General features: G+C 41.7%; 2 protein-coding genes across 2 annotated transcripts; both read left to right on the top strand.

The window, feature by feature from the left end:
- The first annotated feature begins 631 nt into the window (after window positions 1-631).
- LOC117152960 lies at window positions 632-1,817 on the top strand. Its single transcript, XM_033326380.1, has 2 exons — window positions 632-723; window positions 937-1,817. The coding sequence occupies exon 2, from the start codon at window positions 949-951 to the stop codon at window positions 1,531-1,533; it is 585 nt and encodes a 194-aa protein (XP_033182271.1). The 5' UTR covers window positions 632-723; window positions 937-948; the 3' UTR covers window positions 1,534-1,817.
- An 8,084-nt stretch (window positions 1,818-9,901) lies between these two features.
- crabp2a (cellular retinoic acid binding protein 2, a) lies at window positions 9,902-14,845 on the top strand. The gene is made up of 4 exons (XM_026371082.1): window positions 9,902-10,215; window positions 12,919-13,097; window positions 13,587-13,703; window positions 14,270-14,845. Exons 1-4 carry the CDS (start codon window positions 10,134-10,136, stop codon window positions 14,318-14,320), a joined length of 429 nt encoding a protein of 142 aa, XP_026226867.1. The 5' UTR covers window positions 9,902-10,133; the 3' UTR covers window positions 14,321-14,845.
- The last annotated feature ends 8,148 nt before the right edge of the window (window positions 14,846-22,993 follow it).

A 22,993-nucleotide genomic window follows, 5' to 3' on the forward strand; every position in this document is an offset into this window, starting at 1 on the left:
CATCTCCAGACGAGATGTGGTTTACATTGCAGTGTGACAGAAACTGAGAGAAATGAGACGAGACAATGAGGAAGTTTCCTGCATGTATATTTTACATATGAAAGTGAAAAATAGGGTTTTCTCTTTTTAAACACAGGAACCTACTTTGTAACCTTAAGAGTTGACCTTATGGTAGCATTATCTTTTGAATTTTGATTTATTCTATTTTTTTATTAAATACAATTTAATCTCTTTAAAATCTTACACATGTGTAGGAACAAATGGTTGTCATTTCTACATGGTTCATCTAATATGATTTAATGAAATTCTTTATAAGACCTTGTGAAAATTCAAATTAAAGCTGACACTGAAGTTCATTGTGGACACCATTAGTTAATAACACACACACACACACACACACACACACACACACACACACACACACACACACACACACACACACACACACACACACACACACACACACACACAGCATCCAAAAATAACCCACTGGACCTTTAACAAGTATTTATAGCAGTAACTGGATCACTCCTGTCACAGCTGCAGCTCTAAAGCGCATCCTTGTGGACAGAGTTATGCAATGCGGCTCAGCACATGGAGTTTAAGCCACTCCTGCTCACACTTACAGGAAGTGAAAAGTGGAACTGCAACTAAAGCACAGAAGATAGGCTCTCACATCTGGAGCTTTTATGTGATACAAGCCTCCACTGCTGCCAAATCAAGGTAGGGAAGTTTTCTCATCAAGCAGCTATTTTCTACATCCTCTTATGCCTTTGTGTTTTTTAAAACTAACAGCGGTAGCTTTGTCAATCTGCTCTTTTACACACTCTGGTCACTAAAAGATGGAAACAGAAGAAGTTCTTTTGCAAATAGACATTTTTCAAAGTGTGTAAAATGTTTTGTTCAAACTGAGACGTTCTTTGTTTTTAACTCTAGGACTGCTGGACGATGGCTGCTCTCAGAGCGTGTCTCACTCTTTCCATCTGTATCCTGTTGAGTCAAGAGAGCTTTGCCAAAAACGACGCTCCCTGCCAGCTCTCCAAATGGAACAACGGCTATGACACCTTCATCAAACGTCACATTCCCTCGGGCACTCCTGATTCACTCAACCAAAATGACTGGGAGAAGTTTATTAGGACTAAGGGCTGTAGCAGACCTACGCAGTCCTTCCTCTCCACTGCAGACCTGGAGAGAGTGAAGGATGTGTGCACAAACAGAGGGGGGAAGGTGTACAAAGACAACCTCTGCATCAGCAGGCAGCCTTTCACTTTTGTCACGGTAAGGAGTGAAATGAATACCTGCGGGATCAAGAGCATTCGAAAGGAGACTAAACATCTGATCCTGGCCTGTGAAGTGTTAGGAAGTCCACAAGATCAGTGCCTGCCAGTCCACTTTGAGGGGAACCCTGAAGATCTAAAGCCGGATAACAACGCTAAAGGCTGCATGGAACCACGGGGTCACGCTCCGAGCTTTGAAGTGACATGGCTCTGGCTGTTGTCTGCTGCTGTTCTTATTTTTATTTATGGAAATTAAGTTTTTCAGGAACTAGATGACGTTTTTTTGTGTATTGAAATTTACGGTATTTTTTAAACAGTATTAATAAACTATGGTTTTAAAACAGTGTTAAAAGACATATGTCAACCATATTTCATTGATTTATATAATATTTTGTTCTGAATCTTATTTGCATGTGCTTTTGTGTCCACGAGTGTTTGTATCTTTGAGATGATTGGTGTTCTAAATTCAATAATTTCAAATTATAAATTCAAAGAATTGTTTCTACATTATGATTTAATAAACTAAATATTTGAATAATATTTGCTTTCATCTAGAGTGATTTCCACACAGCTTTCTTTTCTATACCAACTTTACCATAAATCATGAAAGTTCATGATCCATGATTATTATGTTAATCTTTGAAGAACCTACTACTGTAAACTTGTGTACCTTTTGCACCTTTACTGTCAGTATAAGTACACTGAGTAGTTTTATTTTTGGTACTTTATGGACTTCATGTATTTTTCAGGTGACTTTTATTCAAGTCACATATGAATCATGTTGTTACTTGAGTATTTTCTTCCACTTCTCACTGTCTGACTTCTGCGTTGCAACAGCTTATGTCAACTGCGAACTCTGCTGACTTCACCAAAACCACTACTCTGTTATGCTATGTGAGGAACACTTTCAGGTCTTATCTTACATACCACATAAACCATGAAAACCTTCTAAAGAGAGTTAAAACACTGGACGGTTGTACACTGATAAAACCATTAAACTGACTTCTATCCACAGCCACAGTTTAAAGACTATTGTTCTGCACCTCAATATAATGTGATAGTTTGGTTTAGTTCATACTTAATGATGAAATGCACCATTTAAGAACAACAGATATTGAACTGATGAAGGATTTAAAACAATATTATAACTCAGGACCCTTTTGTAAGATAGGGCATAAAGATTGAGTAATGACGTAGATGTATTATAGGTTTTCTTATTCCAGTCCCTAATGTGCTTTAGTTGCATAAGCGTTATTACTTCATTATTATTTACACTAACTAAATACATTACAGTCAACTTGAAGCCTTTTGGCCCCCTGACAAACTGGGGCTTACTTTGTCTGGCTGCTAGACTATTCATAATTATTCATTGGCTACAAAAGCTGCGGCTCAGTCTTGTGTCTTAATCTTACTTATCTTATCTATCTGCGGTAAACCACCAGACCCTCTTGTCTGAACTCTGATTTGGCATCTCTGTTACAGCTGTGGTTTCAGTCTTACTTACTACTTACTTACTACTCTGGACGAACCTTCAAGATATCCAGGAAGGGGGCAAATTTCTAACTGTCAGGGCTCAGTTCTTAGTCCTCTACTCTTATCCACCTGTACTGCATCACTAGGTTCCATTATCCAGTTGCATGGATTTTGCTATCGTTGCTATGCTGACGACACACAACTCTTCCTGTCTTTTCCACCGGATGACTTCACTGTCTCATCATGCATCTCTGCCTGGATAAGAGAAAGGCAGATCTTCAATACAACACAATATCAGCATCAACATAGGGTCTTGATTGTCCCCAATAAGTCTGCCAGAAACCTGGGGGTGATCACTGATGATCAACTGAGCTTTACCGACCACATCACCTCTGTCTCAAGGGCATGCAGGTTGGACCTTTTCAACATCAGAAAGATCAGATCCTACCTTTCTGAATATGCAACCCAACTCATTGTGAAGGCTCTGGTCCCATCTCGACTACTAAGATGTCCTACTTACAGGGTTACCAGCATTTTTGATTAGCCAAAAAGGACACGTTACATGTTACACCACTTTTCAGATCTCTGCACTGGCCTCCTTTAACAGCTAACTACCTAAACTTCCTCATCTGCACACTCAGCTACCCCACTCTGAACTTTCTTTGGATATAAATATATATATAAACTAGAAATCTTGGACTTACACTTCATGAAGCAGATCAAATTTCCTTAGAGCACTTAACTTCCTCCTTGACTTATATATTTTGCTTGCCTTGTTTGCCAAATAAGTAAATGTAAATGCAAAAATGTCTAATGTCTAAGATAACCTTAAGCTGACCTTACTTCCAAAACCAAGTCCTTAATCCCTAAAAAGCCTACACCTGTCCCCACAGGGATTTGACTAATCTAACTATTGGAACAATAGTTAGATTAGTTACAGTAGGTCAACCCAGCTGAACAAGCCCAGACGTCTTCCAGGTGGAGTTCAAATCTAAGTCAGGAGATGCGACACCACCTGTCTGACACCACTAGATGGCAGGAGAGTTTGTACTGACCACAGTTTCAGTCTGCATCTATGAAAGAACCTGTGTCTGTTCTGTTGTCTGCAAACATAAATATCAAATATCAAAGAATCATCAGGTGATATGCTAAAACTTAATTCCCTGTTGTCTGAGTCATTAAACCTGCCTGTCTTTGCTTTTAAAGCTGTTGATATTCCTGTGAAAATGACTTTAAACACAATATCTGCAACTCTAGAAAATGAGAAACTGAAGTATACGTAAACGTTCACCACCATTAAAACAATGTTTAATTTTTGCTGCATGAGTTGCAGCATATCATAAAAAGCAATAGACATGATCACACGTTTCCAGCTACATGCTAATATTGCTTATTGTTTCTGGTGCACAATGAAGCTCCAGGGTCCATCAACTGCACATGTGCCGGAGCTGGTAGTTGTACTTACATAAGATGCCTTTGGAAAGCAGTCTGAATCTTGTAAAATACTTGACGCTCTTTCCTTTTCTTTCTAGTTCGCTTCTATAAATTTCTGCCTCGTGTTTCTGTTACAGAGACAGAAGAATACAAGAGGTTTATAGTTTCTAATTCAGTTCGGTTTCTAATCATATTCTTACAAGCCTTCAGCAAAGTCATGAGATCATGAAGAAATCACAGAACACATTTAAACTTAATGTTGTTCTGCGGTGCCAGCAGGGAACGATATGTCTGCTGGGTGATGTTCAAGACCATTAAAAAACAATAACACACATAAATGTGTGACCATTTCGTCAGGTAATTCTAGTGACTTATGGACCCACTACGGTCACATATGGTTTCAGTGACCAGAGGTTGAACTCCAGTTAATTATTTAACTATGGTCATACCTAATCCATGACATCATGACATCAGGTTCTCACACACACATACACATAAATTTGTACAAAAGCACACTTACAGACACATAAGCGTCGGTCACCGACATGCTGACTGCTGACACGCACACAATCATGAGGAAAAGGCAAACGTGAACAACAATCATTGAGTCGGGGTGAAGAGGAAAGGCTACGGGAGAATAAAAGAATGAGTGCAGAGTGAGAGGCAGTGTGAGGGTGGAGGGGACAGAGCAGGAGGACGCAAGAAGAAGGAAGGGTGATACGATAAAACACTGAAGCTGCACTTTTATTGAACTGTTTTAGGGTTTTTAGGGAAAAAACCCAAAACACAAACATTAAATAAGGTGAAAAGCAGTCGAATTATGGGAACCAGTGCTTGTTTTTCCTCTCAGCCTTCCCGCCTCCTCTTACTGTACTTCACACAACCTTCCTCGTATACATCTCAATCCACTTGGCTTCCTTCCTTGAAATGTTTAGCCTCTATTTTACCTCCCCTTCTTCTCAGCTCATCCCCTCTGTTGTCCCCCATCTTCCTGTCAAGTGTAAAGCAATTCAGCATAATTGAGCCTATACAAAGCAGTTTTACAGCGCTGTAGTCACGTAGCACCTCGGAGGTGGGATCATTAAACTGTAGGTGGCAGTGAGACACCGGGCACACTGCATAAACAGAAGGGAGTTTGGATGAAAGGGAGACAAAATAAAGGTAAATCTGACAGACTATAGTTTTTGTCTATATGTGTCACAGCACTTACAGTGTATTCAGCACTTCTCCTACCTTATCTAATGTCTTTCAACTCCCTCTTTGACCCGATCAGCTCACAAACGATCAACAAATCAGCGCAATAATTGGAAACACAAAGACGTGTGTGTGTTACCTTCAAACAAACAACTCTGGTTTTATCAGGTTGTCATGACACATGTGACAATGACAATATCACAAACACAGATGGACACACTCCAGCACAAGCAAACACTGTGACGTTCAGCTTTCAGTCTGCTTTCTGTTTTACAGTTCCTCATTTCTTTTCTTATCTTTTCCTCTCGGGCCGGTGGTGTCCCACAGATCTGCATCTGTTATCATGAACATAGTTAAATTTTGCCATCTCCTCTGCTCTAATCAAACCCGCATGGTTTGGTGGTCAACAGCCAACAGCCCAGAGTCCTCCACATGAATGTGTGTGTGTGTGTGTCACTGTGGCTGTTTAGCTGAGCAACACAGCCAATCACAGCAGGTCAGTCACATGGGTTTAAAGTAAAAAAATGTTTTTTGCTTCTCAGAATTTAGTTTCTAGAGACCTGAAGAGGTTGAGGGGAACTAGGATTTCAAAGAAAAGTGGAAATATTATAGAAAAGACGTCACTTTCTGTCACAGAAACGTTTTTCCTCCTTCCTGTTCTGTGAATCTTCCCTCAACTCTTCAGATTCATCTTACAGCCCCTTGAGAAAGCATCGGCCATTACATTTTCACACAGTTAAATCACCAGGGAAAAAAACAGTAATTCGCTGCACTTCTGTGCATGTGCACTTATTTCCCAGTGGCTTCCTCTGAGGGCAAAGGTCACAGATAATGACTTCCAGGAGTTGGCAGTGGGGAAGGCCAGGGTTAAGTTCACATCTGGGATTACCAGGAATAGTGGGGTGAGAAGTTTTTACTACAGGTCATCAGGATGATAAAGTGGAGAATGCCAATGAAGTGCGACTTTACAACAGGCAACACACACACACACACACACACACACACACACACACACACACACACACACACACACACACACACACACAAACAAGCTCTAACTTGTACAGACAACTCGCTTCTTTTCAAAAACTGCGATTACAACATTAATCTGATAAGAGGCCCAACTGAAATAGGACAACACCATGCAAAACACACTGCAAATGCTGCCTGAGGTTTCATGTGGTGCATGTATTCCACTCCACAGCCAGATAATCGTTCTCTGGGACAATAAACAATCTGTAGACACTAAGGATGTTCAACAGATGTGGTTTAAACCTTGGTCATTTGAATAAGAAGAGGAAATAGGAAATAATAGCCCACACAATAGGAAGTGAGTGTGCAGATATGGACAGGAGTTCACCTCGGTGAGATTGTTGATACAAGCTGCAGCATGATTTGAATGAGACAGAGCACGAACACAAAAAGACAGATAGAGAAAGAGAACTACAGATAATTATGGACTTCTGCTAGTGATTCAGTTAAAATCAGTTCGAGAGTTCAAATCTCAGACTGTTTTAAAATGACAGTAAAAATATATGTATATATTTATATAGAGATTTTTTTAAGGTTAAAGCTGCATGTCAACTTCTGTTGCTCATAAATCTATTTTGATCAATATATCTGCACAATGGCAGAAAATAATGAGAAATGTGCAGTCAGTTTTTCCAGAGGCCTAATCGACCTCTAGATGTTACCTTCCAACCACCAAAACGCAAACATTTTCAGGTTCTATCGAAACAAAACAGAGAAAAGCGGCAAATCCTCAAACTGGATGAACTGCACCATTATCCAAACACCTGAAATTCACTTTCTATCCAAAATTTCCAAAATGGAAGCGCATAATCTCTATTTATTATTGTCTTCTTCTGCGTATTGCTGCTGTTTAATTCTCTTATTTCTACCAATGTTAAAAGGGTTTTTGCTGTGAACTTAGGCCGATATGAGTCAAACATTATTGTGAACAAGCCACAATATGTTTTGTTTTGCTTGGACGCCACACAGCCTGTAAATCTTTAAGTTGGCGGTTGGTGATATCATTTACCAACAAAGATCTTGGTGTGACAGAGGACATAGAAGATAACAGAACAAAACAAGTGAACAGTATGTGGGTGGATAATAGCAGAAACATAAGGAAATGAAGATGACTGAAATAAAGTTGGCACCAGAGGAGAAAACTAATACTTGGCTTTACATATCTGTTGCTTTCATTATTTCCCAGTTTCTCAGCTTTTCCATCTCTGTCACTGTCTCTTTGCCTTTGATCTCTCTCTTTGCTGACTCAGTCTCCCTATCCCTTTCTTGACAACAATGAGATAAAAAATGACCTGCACTTCAGTCTCTAACTTTCCCCCCTTTTCTTTATTCTCCTTTCCATCCTCTCTCCTTCTGTTTCCCACTTCTACCTCTCTTCAACATGCTTGAGGAATGTGTCAGAGCAGCACAAAAGAACAAAAGCTTGAGGAGGAGGAGGAGGAGAAAGAAAAGGAGGAGAATAGGGAGGAGGAGGGGAGAGAAAGTTGCATGAGGTAAAGGAAAGGCAGAAAGGAAAAAGGGGAATGGAGGGAAGGAATGAGCGCAGAGAGAAAGGTTGAGAGGAGCAGAGCACGGTTGAGTGGATCTGAATGCTGAGCACTGTTTTGTCATCACATGCTGACATGCAGCATCACACACATTTTAAAGCTCTTTATCAAACCCCCTCCTCTGAACCACATGCACACAAGATGGGTGAGGCTGTCACTGTGCTATACTGCACAGCTGCCTGTTGGGCTCAGTGGCCTCTGATGCATTTCTTGTTATGTAATGGTAATATGCTAATGAACTGCGTTGAGGCAGGTGATGAATTTTCCCTACACTAGACAGCTCTCCATTGTTACCTTTGTGTTTCCATCAGTCACTTTCAAACTGGGAGCACGATCAATTCCCCTTTTGTGAACAGACCATGTTCAACAGACCACCAAAGCAGCAGTAAGTCACTGCTGTGCCTTAACACGCAGATTGTTTTATTTGGCCCATTTCACCTGTACATGACACTTTTCTGCTTTATTCAGATTGGTTGATTTTCATATTGCTAGTGCAAACCATGAAAAAATTAACAACTGCAAGTCATCTGCAAAAAAAAGTGAATGACAAGAAAGAAAATCGGAGATTAGAGTGAAATTACAGCTCTAATATGGTTCTCTAATGGCTCACCTCTGTTGTCTGGACCAGGAGGAACGTGTGAGGACATGCTGTGATTGAAGCATGGTGTGTGGACAAAGACGCCTGTGTGTCTGTGTGAGGAGGAAGGAAATAATGTGAGTTAGCTTTGTTCACATCAAACAGCACCGTCGAGCTCGACGCAAGGCGCTGGATTTGAATGCGTGCGTAAAAGCGCATATGGCAAAATACCAAATATCACTCGGAGGCTGTTATTTACCTGTGTTAGTCTTGTGTATCTTTGTTATAAGCCTGACACTGAGCCAGTGTAAGTATGTGAGCGTGTAGACTATATGCTTGGCTCGGGGACCCTCTCCTGATACCCCACTAAGTCCACTACCACTAAATCGCCCGGGTTGCTCGCGCTAATTCGCTGTGCAGTGTAGCGGATGGGATCATCCATCAAGAGTCAATAGTTAACGTCGGCTTTGTCCCGTTACCATCCATCATCAGTGCGTGCGTGCTTGTGCGTGTGCCTGTGTGCGTGTGTGTTCTTTATAGGACTACCTCCGACCCCGCGGCCCCCTGACCCTTCCCCGTCTGAAGCGCTGTTCCAGCGTCTCCTCCTCTCTCCCCTTTCTTCCGTCCGAGCAGCGGGGGGCAAAACCCTCTGAGGCGACACCGCCGACCTGCGCCAGTCCCACCTCTTATTTTAATCTCTTTCTTTCTGTCTACCTCCCTCATGAGCTCGGGGAGTTTTTTCCCCTGACGCAGGCCCCGTTAAATGGATAGGCCACCGGTCGAGGCCAAAAGCTGTATCCCATTACCACAGCTTTTATTTTTATGACGGGGCGCCGAGGCGCGCAGGAGGCTGGGGGTGAACTTGGCCTCTCTGTGTCTCTCTCACTCCTCACAAACACACCCTCGCACACAACTGCGCTGCCATCCATTCAAGCTGCCAGTCTGGCAGTTTACTGGTTCTTCCTTCGCACCGCCCTGCCAAGACAACATGTTCTGTCAACACACTGGCCTGGCTGCATTCTCCCTGTTTTAGAGTAATAACAGTCATCTATTTGAAGTCAGCCACTTTACCAAGGTAGAACTGTCTAAGGCACAATGGTGAAACACAGTATACCCCAACACAGTTTATGAAGTCGGTCCTGGGAGATGAACGCACAGGATCATCACGGCGCTTCCACTGTGGTTCATCCAAGTTGCGCGTTTGGATGAGAGGAAGCTCCACAGAGCAGCTGTGCACATGTTGCCTACGAGGGCGTGGTCTCTGCGAACATTTGCCTGTAATCTATTGCTCTCCGGGGCGTGTCCGCATGGAAAGGGGCGTGCGCATCACATCACAAGTATCATACCCTCTGGTGCCATTCATTTGTAGCACAGCCGCTTATAAGGCACACTGGCACATAGATGAGATAAGACCTCTGGTTATCGAACACGTATCCCAGGAAGAGCCAAACCATCCTGCGCGCCTCCACACACTCAGACGAGGTTCTGAAGGGACAACATTACCATTTTTGACGCACAGACGTGCACGTACAGCAGCGCACCGTCCAGACTTGGACCTGACAGTTTAACATTAATCCGCAAACTACCTTGCATCTCAATATGGAGCGTAATATCCCTGATTTCTCTGGCGTCTGGGAGATGAAGAGCTCTGAAAACTTCGAGGAACTATTGAAAATACTAAGTAAGTGATGAAATTCTGATTCTGATTACAAAAAGCATATGATCATGTTTTCATCTAATGTGGCAGCTTGACTTATTTTTTGCGCAAGAGTAGTTTCTTATAAAGCTTTTATTCCTGTCCTGGATGACACAGATCCGATGTGTCAGCTCAAACTGTAGCTTTCTCAGCACATTGTAGGTCAAATTTTCCTGTGTGCATACACCAGGGGGGGTCACCCTGTGAACCGCAAGGGTGGGGGGTCTTTATCATTCGGCACAACCAAAAACTCAGTGCTTGGCCCCCAGCCAGCTCACCCCTCTTTCCCTCTCCTCTCCCTTTGGTCTCTGCTGCCAACACAATAGGGACAAACGGCGGCACATCTGTCCGTGTCACAGTGTGTGTGTGAGAGCGTTGAAGGGGACCGTTATGACACCATACAGCGCTGGACAGTAGTATTATCTAAAGTGACAGACGGGACTAGTACCAGACACCTGCTGCTCAGATTCACGCTGGTCTGCGTTTGCGCCACATCACTGGTGCAATTACAGTCTGGGCAGTTTTTAGGGTACGTGTGCGCGCAGTGTGCGTCCGTGCGCATGGAGTCCGAGCCTCCTGTCGGTGGAAGTTCCCACTAGATGACCCGCCAGTGCACACCTGGAATTAATATCATCATGATATGACCGCATCAAACAAGATCGTATTTTCTATTCTCTCTGTCTCTCTAACACACACACACACACACACACGCACAGTGACGTTCAATTACTGATGCATCCATTAATTTTTCACTTTTCTCCCCTCTTGTGTAGACCTGTGTTTCTGCATGCAAACCTTCACACCCTCAGATTTTCTATGTCCCTGTGTTGGCATGACTGACAGAGAAGAATGGCCCCTGGTTTTACTGAGGGCAGAGCACAGCTGGACACGGCCTGTCAGCACCTATCACCCTCAGATTTCCCTCTTCCCCCATCTCCCTTGGTCCTAAATGCTTCCTCTGCCCTCTGCTCTTTGACCCCTGATCCTGACCCAAACGTCTGTGTATTTGCGTGGGTTTCCTTGCGCGGTCAGGACTATGTGAATTTAGGGAATTTTAGTTCACTTGCAAACTCTGTTCAGGTATTTTCTAACCTTCAAAAACTGGCAGTTACTTGAGAAGCTTCAGCCACCTCAGTGGATTCCAAATGGTCCACAGGCCAGCACTTGTGTGTCTGAGCCAACAGCATGGAGCAGCACAGGTCCACGTTTTCCTCAAGCAGAGGTATATATATATATATAAAGCTGGAGATTGACATGCGTTTTTCCACCTTTTAAACTTTTTATGTTGTAGACACACTGCAGACACCTTGGTAAGAGATTCAATAGTTATTTACATTATGTGAACATTGGGAATAATACGTTGTAAAAACTAGCTTTGAGATGCATGTATTTGTTGTCAACAGTTGCTAACTGGCTGCAAGAAATGATAATTTCTAAGTTATTTCCTGCCAAAAAAACATACACACAAAAAAAGCACTAGTGAAAATATTACATTAAGTTTTATAAACACTGTTCACCCAAAATTCAGCCACACACAGTGAGACTTTGACAATGCACACGGACACTGTGCTGCGTTATTTGCAGGACATACTGTGGATATAATGAACAGCCTGGACATCCTGATGCTTGCTGAATGACTGTGCATTTTTGAGTGTGTATATATTTACCCTTGGTGACAGGTGGGAATGTGTGAGAGGTGAGAAGTGCGAAACCCAACTCGGCGGCAGATACACACATACACACACTTCCCCTCACACTTGGACAGAGATCTTCACACACCACACACAGACCACTGCCCCTCGTCTGTCCGACTCCCCCCTGCATCCATCCACACCAGTCAGCTCCTGGTCCTCTTACTTTTCCCACGCTCTATCGTCATTTTCCTGCCTTCCCTCCTTTTTTCCCCAGATATATATGACCTAACAAGCCTCCCCGTTTTTTATTTTCTCTCACAATCTTTGTACCTTTGGTTTTTGGATATATTTAGAAAAATCTAAGGGTATGACAATAAATAAAAATGCTGCTGATATATCCACACTTAAAGCTTATACTATAAACTGTTCAATAATAACGTGATTAATCAGAGTTTAGGCACCTTGTGATCCTCTAAATCTGTGCTTGTTCACTCCATGCTTCATGCTGCGTCCTTTGTCGGCCTGCTGCAGACAGACTAGTGATGATTAAGTCTGAGGGCAGCTCAGATGACTTCACTGTTTCCTCTGTCATCATTGTTGGACAGAGCTGTGCAATGCAAGGCTGCTCCTTTTACCCTGAATGTGTAGGAGAGCACTGTGAACAAGCAGCAACACCGTGCCACTCTTAAACACACACACACACACACACACACACACACACACACAGCTACACACACACACACACACACAAAGCTACACACACACAGCTACACACACACACACACACACACACACACACACACAAAGCTACACACACACAGCTACACACACACACAGAGCCTAAGGCTTGTGGTTTTTCATGATTTGGTATAAACGGGTTTAGTTGCATTTCTCCTTAGTGCTCCATCCTTTACAGTAAATCAACACTGTGCAGCACTTGTACATGTATAATATTTGCACAGAAAGACTTATTAAGCCACTGCTGTGTCTGTTGTTTTTCACACACACACACACCTTCTACAGCAGTTCTGTATTACATGTGTATGTTTTTTAGGTGTGAACGTGATGCTGCGTAAAATTGCAGTGAAAGCAGCCTCCAAGCCGCTGGTGGAGATCACACAAGATGGAGAGACGCTGTCCATTAAAACCTCCACCACAGTCCGCACCACTCACATCACCTTCACTGTGGGGAAGGAGTTCAATGAGGCCACAGTGGATGGACGTCCCTGCACGGTACAAACGCTCTCACTTCTACTTTCTCTGCTTATACACACAGCAGTAATGGGCATTTGGTGAGGGAGCAGTCCATATTACATCAATCTGTTTAATTTGGCTTTTCATCATATTTGGACTGATAGCATATCTTTACCCCTCCTTCGGTCTCTGAAGGCCTATTAGGCTGCATTAAGTTTCTTTACACTCTTTATGGCCCCTTTCATCTTCCCATCTTTTCTATGTCCCCCCTTGCCCTTTCCTGTCCTCCAGTCCTCCCTAATTCTCCCTGTTGCTCTCCCCATTTCCCCATAGATAGCCTCTGTTAGGCCGTCTCCAAAGCAAACATATGCTATGAGCCAGCACTTCGCTCTTCTGAAGAAGTAGTTATCAGCACTCAGTGAACGCCCTGCTTCGTTTTACTTGTTTTCTCTCTCTCCATTAGTCACTCCTTCTATCTACTTTCTGCCTAAATGCCATTGTATTTGTTTCTCTTTCATCTGTCCTCAGAGCTTTCCACGCTGGGAGACAGACCGTAAGATCAGTTGTGAGCAAACTCTGCAGAAAGGAGAGGGGCCAAAGACATCCTGGACCCGAGAGATCACTGACGATGGAAAACTGATCTTGGTAAAGCGCACAGACTGTCCTCAAGCTAGAGCTTAGATTCAAAGAGGTTAACAATGCACTGTAGATTAAAGACCCCAAATTATAGTTTAATTGCTTTAAGATGTACTTTGAGAAGCATTTCAAATAATTACTTGAGCCACATCCGACAGTAAACCAGCCCAATCAGAGGTGGCACACAGATCCTCCACTGCCCTCACTGGAGTAGATGTTAAATTAAAGTAATTACTGTATGGTTTATTATGGTACGTTCAAATGTCAGATTCCTGGTGTGCTCTTAAAAAGCAAACCTAGTGTTTTTTGAAGGCATAAGTAGTATATAATTGTGTTGCACAATGTTGCTGAGCGCAGCTTGTTTACGTCATCAACTTTCCATAAGTAATTTCTGTATAAAACAGTTTAACACATTAAAATAATGTTGGTCTTAACTGCTGCGGACATTAAAAATAGCTCCAATTGGCGATTTAAAGAATAAACATTGATGGCTTTTTCTACTCAATGAAATTTTAATATGAATTCACTCTGAGCTGTAGATGTGAACATCCACATTCTGCTCTTTTTCTTTTCAGACCATGAGAGCCGATGATGTGGTTTGCACCAGAGTCTACGAACGACAGTGAACAAGAGCACTTCTTTTTTTTTTTTTTTTTTTGTTCTTCCAGTTCCCCTCTCTCCACTTGTGTAATTAACAGTCTGTAGTTTTATTCCTGTGTCTCTGTTAGCTCCACTACATAGTACAAGTCATTTTGTATGTAGTATATCACATGTCTACGTTAGTTTCAGAGTTCTCTGTCTCTTTTTGTTCTCTGATTTTCTAGCCCCATCAAACATGACCAGATGGTTTTTAAACATGAAAAATGTTTGTTGCATTGTATGCTTGATTTGCTTAGTGTGTGTGTGTGTGTGTGTGTGTGTGTGTGAGCTCTTTGCGTTCCAGGTCAGTTTTGAGGTGTCTCTCCTTTCCGTCCCTTTAACGCTCTCCCACAGGTTCAACTTTTTCTATCTCATGATGACGTTTTATATTTATTACTGCACTAGAGTCAGATACAGTACTAGGGTTTTTACTTTGTTTCTTTTTATATGAAATGTGATCATAGGAAACAACACTTTCTGTGGGAAAACAATAAAGCCTGACATTAACTCAGCCTGATGTCGAACTCATTGCTCTCCTGTACTGAAAATCATTAAGAGCTTAATAGCAGTTAGCAGTGCATGTATTTTATGGTTTGTGAGCGTAGCTGCAGAATATGTGCGCATTAGATGGCTCCAACTTATTTTAGACTTTCTCTCAGCTGTCTGCAACTAGAATAACTCGTCTGTCCCCTCCCTGCCAGACTCCCTCTCTGTTTTTCTGTCTTCTCGTTCCTCCCTCCTCTTTCTGTCTATCATCTCTGTGCCACATGCTCTCATTATTCTTCTCTCAATATACTTCAGGCCGAAAATGTTTCCATTTCGTCCATTTCTGCTCACTGTTATCATGCATTTCACATGGATCTGCTCATTCTGGGAGACAGCTACTGACTCTGCTCTGTTTTGTTTCCATTTCATTCGCCAGTCGGTTAAATTTGGTTCATTGTCTGGCATGTGTTAAAAGGCGTCTCGACTCTGAGGAGGAGTTCAGCATTCTGGGAAATAAAAACCTGCTTGTTTCCATACTTGCGGCGAGTTAAGTGAAGACACTCTCAAAAGAAATTATTGTGGTGTCAGAAGTACACCAACTCTATGCTCAGGTAAAAGACAGATCAACACTACTGTAGGCGGAGATGATTTTAGTAAGACCTGCAGTAGATCAGGTAACTTTCTTGTTTAACTAACTCATTTCAGTTTGGTGACTTCACCATGGTCTGTTGAAAGATAATAAAAAACTTGGGTGTGAAACATTTATAAATCGGCCAATTACAAACATTGACATGCTTTCCATGCACCTTGGAAGTAGGTGAAGTTGTGCTAGAAATTCCTGTTATGTAAAGGTGGAATCAAGTTTAACCCCTTTTAATAATCGCAACCACTAAATATGAAGCTACAGTCAGTAGCAGAGAAAATCACTGCAAACCCCACACAACCTGTTCCAACTCCTCCTCTCTGGTTGGCACTGAAGAACACTCACCACCACCAAAACAACCACATACAAAAAACAGTATATTCCCAGATGCCATCTCTCCATTAGAAATAGTCATGGATTATCAACATCTGTGGCACTGACTGTGCAAAACCAATGCAGCATCTGTGCCTGTGAACTATAATAAAACAACAATCAACTATAAACTGTACTGTACATACCTCCACCACCTGCACAAACAGTGGAAATGCTATAATTTGTATAAAATATAATTCACATTTTTCTCACATAACTGCTTTACACTGTGTGATTGTGTTTGTCAATATATTTTACTTGGTACAGGAATTGCTACTGTAAATTTGAAGAGCCACTAGAAACTGGAGTAAAGTAAACTCTGCAAACAAGCATATTTCCCTGAATGTTGATCTTCTCCTTTAAAAAGCCTAATTTATGGAGCATCTGTTGTTATGGTAACAGGGAGAGTGTTGAGACAAACACAGATAAACTGGATTGTTTTTTGCATTGAACGCTGGACTACCTGACCAATCACCAAATAATGGTGAGGGTCAGTGGGCGGGTCTCCAACAGCAGGAAATGCCAATTGGATTACAGGGTGCGGCTGATTGACAGCAGATGTGCTTAACGAGGAGTGGGCTGTTAAGGGACCTGGAGATGAAAAAGAGACTGGGGAGAAAGATGGATGACCCAAGGTTCAGATGCGCACACATACATGCACGTACAAATATACAACAAGTAAAAACTAGATATTCCTTAGAGAGGAATTTAGTGACAATAAAGCCGTTTTCTTTTTAACCAACTATGTCTTCTTTATTTCTCTTCTTGCCCTGCAGCTGTGCATGGTTACAGTGTGACCCCAATAAAGTCCCTTCTTCTGCCTCCTACCCTAATAAAAGAGGTAAATAACTACCCCTCCCTCTCTGTTTATTATCCCCTGGGGCAGTTAAAGGCAGCTGTCTGGCCCCCTTCAAAACGCCAGGCTGCACCGCCCCCCTATAAAAAAAACACACACCAAACTAAAAACACACATTCTGAGAACTCTTCACACGTACCATCAAACACTCACACTGTACATGCAACTCGCTGCTCGGGCTCAGCCAAAAAGTGAACACACAAACTTGCTTGGTACTCAGCGTCCTGTGAAAACTCCTGAGAGATGTAGCATAACAAGCAGGTCTGAAAAACCTGTCTCTGCTGCTGACATCCTGACTGGATCATTATCCCTGCAGCAAGTGGGCTTTGCAGAAAACGTAACAAGTAGCAGACATCTGAATAGTTTGGCAACATCAGGACAAACCAACTCCTGCACTCCCCGTAAGTGTAGGAACATACTGAAAGTATAGAAAAGAGGAAACCACACACAAGAAATCAAAAACACCTGTATGATAAATGAATATGCCCACATGTAACTAACGCACTTCATCCATCAGAAATAAGTAGAAATCCAATATCCATTAACATTGTAACCATTGACAGTCAGCAAATACCTGAGCAAAAACTCAATGTATGTGCTATTGATGTTTGAGAGCAAGTTGGTTAAGCTGCCCCAGGGCCACGGCTCAGTCAGAGTGCAGCTTGATGGATGACTTATGTGCAGGGAGGAGTGGTGTGTGTGCATGTCAGTATACCTGAGTATATGTCACAAAAGGCAGGATGGGTGATTTGTGATCTGGTTGAAGCAATTATCGCCACACGGATCAAGTGCGTTCTAGCTTGGATAGTAAAGGTATGGGAGGGCGTTCAGAAAAATGCCCTACAGGTGGCAAAGCAAGAGAGCATGATTGCTGTTACACATGCACACACATTCACAAGAAGAACATGCATGTGACAGTGTGATGACAAGTGAGTGTCATCACACACCCCAACAAACTACACTGTGCCCATTCTGGATATTGATTTACATCTACGCTTACCTGCAGCCATATGCATGGGGATAAAGTGCACAGATCTCCTGCGGCACCATTAGACCATCCAGAGGTCTCTTGCAAACTGGTCAAGAATAGTGCAAGAGGGCATGCTCTGACATCTTTGGAGTGTGGACGCCTATAGGAGAAAGTGGACAAAAGCAGTGAGTGAAAACATACTGGTCTTCGTGGCACACACACACTCACATAATTAAATAGGATCCTAAATTTCCCTGCTTTCTCTGTTAAGATGGAGACTTAATAAGCCACAGGACAGATGAGAGAGACTGGGGGAAAGCATGTGTTTCAGGTTTTGGGGAGAAGTGTGGAAATCTGGAGTATATGTTGGCACCTGAGGGTATTGAGCCACACCAACAAGGACAACCAACCAAGCAATGAACATTTAAAACTCTTTAATGTCTGAGTAGAGGATCCTTCCGTTTAGGAAACTAAGATCAAACGGAGGTTGATGGGGAGAGACTTGGAGAGGCTGAGTCACAGAGTAAGGGAGGGGTGAGGTGCTTATTTTTACTTGTCTTGTCTAATTTTACAGAAGATGATTCATTCACTTACACACAAACAAGCTGAAATTTTCTCAGACATTTAAAGATCTACTGTCAGCTGATATCACTGGTCTGACATGAGCATCCTCCTCCTCCTCTAAGTGTGAGACAATGGTCTTACAGTAAAGCAGAGGTAGAGTGAATGAAGTCTTTGTAGGGATGAGGAATGTCATAATAAACATGAATACAGTTCATGCTGACCTCTGGTTGCACACAAAAAGACAGAGCACTAGAGACGAGAGGCTGAGTGTGGGAGAAGTTAAAGACAGACAGTTAAGTATTAACATAACAAGTAGCTTTTTTCCCCCCTGTGAGATGATGTGTGTAGACGCCCAACTTCCAAACCATGTGAGTTCAGCAAGACAAAATCTACATCATTAAAAAAGAAGAACTAGTCCACTCCAAAACAATTTTATCCAACTTTTAGACCTTCAAGGTCTATGTCAACCAAAGAGGAATAAAACCACCACCTACAATTACAGGAAGCATTAAAAATGACACAACTTATCCTAGAACTTACACAATTACAACATAATTTCCCGTAAAATGCACTCGCTACCCAGGAGATAGAACACATTTGTACATTTTTACAGACAGTGACCACTTTATTAGGGTCAGTATAACAGCTCAGCTATGAAATCTATCTTTACAACATATCTGATGCTCAGAAATGTGTAAACTGTCAGAAATGTGTAGACTGAATTAAAATGAGTTTGGCCCTAATAAAAGGGTCAAAGAGACAGCATTGTATTTGGACAGAGGGGGTGTGAAGGGAGGCACCCAGGAGGATCATCATGATTAAATTATTACAGGGAGATAAACTGTCAGAACTCCATGACTGATCACACAAAGCAAAGTTCTGCAAAGGCAGAAGATTAAGAAAACTCAGAAGGAGAAATAATTGCTGAAGTTAGACCAGTGGTACTTTTAAAGAGCAACAGCCTGCATTTGATTACTGCCTGCATGAGGTTCCTCTCTCATTCTCTCCATCTCTTTCGACCAGCTCCAGACAACAGCCAGGCCAAAGCATACCGGAGCCCAACATGTCATGGCTGGACACTGTAGCGCTGGCTGAAGTATGCTGTGGTGTTGTTTGATTGGTTGCAGAGAACTGCGATTTAGGAAACACAGCTGGAGGAAGCACACCTTGAAAAAAAACCCAAAAAACTATTGCCGCTGCTGCACATGCATGCAAACGCATTCAACTTGTGTGTGCATGAAAAAAACCCCAAAGCTGTGTGAGACAGTAAAAAACAATTTCAGTGTTTTCTCAAGAAATAGCAAACGCAGCGAACCCTAACGTGGGAATAGATTAAGAAGCCCTGCACACTGACAGAAAATCATGACAATAACCGCAGGTGGAAGATGTTGGCACTGCTCCTGCCAAACTAAACAGCAGTGATGTCTAAGGAGCACGTGGTGACAGATAGAAAACAGGCTTGTCTGCTAACCCTACACCAGCACTACAGCTTAACAGCTCTACAAATCACAGTAACTGTACTGCACTGGTAATATGTAACACTGTAGTGCTATGGTCTCTTACTGACATCCATCGATTCACCTACACAGCCAAGCTATGTCTGACATTGATTTACTGATCATCCAACAGACAGAATATCTCATGGACATGCCAGCTAATGTGGTATGCCCAGCGGACTTTCCTTTTGCTCCTTGAAAGGAAAATGGAGCATTAGATTTCAACATCCAGCCTCTGCTGCTGTCTCTAATACAGTTCACATGCAGTTCTCTGAATAACAAACACTCAAGTCTAATCCTCTGTACTTCCAAACTTTACCTAGAAATGTAAAGACGGCTCTTAAATTACTTATTATGCTGTATGTTGAACAGTGGTTTGTTAAAACTGCATAAGAGATCTAGTCTGCCTGAAACTGTTGTGTTGTTACAGCAGTGTGACTCTGCAAAGTTTGATTCTACGCGTGATGCTAATGGGCTGCTGCATAGCTCCCAGTGGTGTGAAACAGACAGTGTGTGTACGTGTATGTGTGTGTGTTTTGGCTCTCACACTGGTTCCATCTCAGTGCAGGAATCTGTGGTTGTGTACAGTGAGGTTCGGTTGTGTGTGAGCTCGCCCATCTGACTTTACACAGTACTGGCAGTCAGCAAGAACACGCTGCCAGCCGAGTTGCACTAACAGCCACCTGGCAAAAAATTCAAACATGGGTCACTGCAAATGTAAAAAATGTTTTGTGTCGCTTGGTTTGACTATTTTCCCTGATTTAATTTTGGTTTGTTTTCAAGGGATGATACAAGCAAATGCTTCTAACTGGATTCCCTCTGAGTGGATGAGGTAAAGGAAAACTTAAAGTGAGAACTGGTAAAACTAAGACCCATTGGGAGTGCAATGACAGCAGAAGAAAAATAGAAGAAGAGAAAAGCAATAAGGGTAACAGCACTAATGGAGACCAATGTCAGATAGGCAGTAAATGTAAGGACAGTAATGGAGAGACCAAGGTCAATTATCCAATAATCATCATCTTTCCTCCCACTGGATTCATAAATCAAAGCTAATGAAGTGCTTCTCATTTCAAGTTGTCTAGGCCCAATTGCACTCTCTGTCCCAGTGGCTGCAGAAATCCATCATCACATGACGTGTCTCGACTGGGACACAGCTGATTTACTAGAGACAGAAAAAGACATTCAGAAAATGTGAAAGGAGGATTTCAGCATAATGCGAACTTGACGTCAGCTGACCATCATGAGTCTTGGCGCTGACAATCAGAAGACAAATTGTCTTTGAATGATCTTTGCCATTTGCTGTGGAGAGAAAATCCACCAGTTTTCTACTTAGACTTGGAAAGTTCATTAGTTGAAACAGAGCAGCCCCAAGTGGTCACAAGTGAAAGCATTATTATTATTATTATTTTATTATTAAATTATGGCTGCTGTTTTAAAACCACACATTAACTTGCATTACTAAAACTTTCCTGAGATGACACACAAACACTGAAGTACTTGAAATGCCCTTATAACAGAAATACCCTGCAGTATATAAAGACAATCAGTAATCTTTTAAAATTAGCATTAACACTTTGTGTTAAGTAAATTTAGAGTAAATAAAGAGGAGACAAGAAGAAAGTCATCTCTGATCCTCCACTGTCTCCACAAATAATGTTTGGTTATGACAAATAAGGGGGATTCAGACATTATGTTTATTTTAAGCAACTCAGTGTAGGTTTGAGTGACTTTATAAATATACCAAAATGTGTTAAACATGTACTAGGAAACCAGCGTTTGTTGGTTTAAACATTACATATGTGTAAAAGTTAATGTTAAGTTAGCCGCTAACATTAATGTGCGACTGTCGCCAGGCAACCAGCAAGTACCCGATGACGTTACAAGCTAACAGGAAGTTAGCTTAGCGTTAGCTTAGCTGCTGCCAGGAGCTTCATATTTAGCATAATTATCATATATATATATGATAATTAAATTTATCTTCTAACTTGTTCCAAAACCGAGTACTCTAGACTGAAGGCTTCCATACTATCATTCCCTTCACCTGGTTTAGTGCGTCCTGTCCACTAGGGGTCGGAAAATCTCCAAAACAAACTTCCACCATACAACATTTAACCTAGCTTAACGTTGTTAGCCACAAACATACATCATACAACATGCAGTCTTCTTTCTAGCCACCTGAGGAATGTAAGTCCAGTATCCCTAATGTTAGGTGTTTTATCAGTCACCTAGTCGAGCAAGCCACGATAAAAATATAAATATTCCCTGTCACTCACCTAAGTTTGGTGATGGAGAGCAGCACTCAGCTAGCCAACAGCTTAGTTCGTGTATGAACAGACGTTCACAGACAGTCTGTTTTATTTAGCTGGTTTGTTTGTTTGTTGTGTCTTTGTCAGGTGGCGAAAACACGGTGGCAGGTAAGTGTAAAGTAACATAAACATGACACATAGAAAGTAATGATACTTGAACAATAAGTCAAATATAGCCCCCGATTTATATCACAGATTGAGAAAAGTTAAAGTTCTTTAACTTTAACTTTATTATCAGTGTGTGTTTCTGTTTATAGATAAAACTATAGTTGGAAATATGTCACCCAGCATAATGTTGTGGTTTATGGTGGAGCTCTGGAGACAAACAAGATGATTAGGTTCTTTAATCCATTGTTGATTTAGTCTTTTAGCTGAATTTGTTAACAGCAACAAAAATAATAAAGACATATAAAAATACATGTAGAGGCCAGAGAGTGGCGCCCAAGAGCTTTAAAACAGTATACAGGAGAGAGGAGTCCTGTGTGGAGGGTAGTTCCTGGCATACAGTACAGAAAACATGTTGACATTATAGATGACTCCACAAAGCAATGACTGAATGTCCCCAGGCCTAAAACATATATAATGTCAAACATTTAAATGACGTGTCAACCCAGGTCTGTGGCAAAAACTACAGAAGTCAATAGTCTTAAATAAAATTGAAACTGATCCAAGTCAGGGTTACATGACTAACATAGTAGCCAATTAGTACAGTAAAAGTATTGAAACAACTTTGATTATGTTTCTATTTTGTCCTATCATTAATATGCAGATATTTCTGTTTTCAAAGGATGTGAATTAATGCATTAATACTAATTTGAGGATGGCATGAAGGTGAAGAATCCCATTTCAAAGAAACCACAAAGGCAAATCATTTAATACTTTTAGTTTATAGATGGCTTTTTTTTTTTGGCCTCCTTATGATGTCTATGGCAAAATATGGTAAGTGATGATCTCATGTTTTTGCATT

The sequence above is a fragment of the Anabas testudineus genome, chromosome 16, assembly GCF_900324465.2.
Source record: "Anabas testudineus chromosome 16, fAnaTes1.2, whole genome shotgun sequence".
NCBI lineage: Eukaryota > Metazoa > Chordata > Actinopteri > Anabantiformes > Anabantidae > Anabas > Anabas testudineus.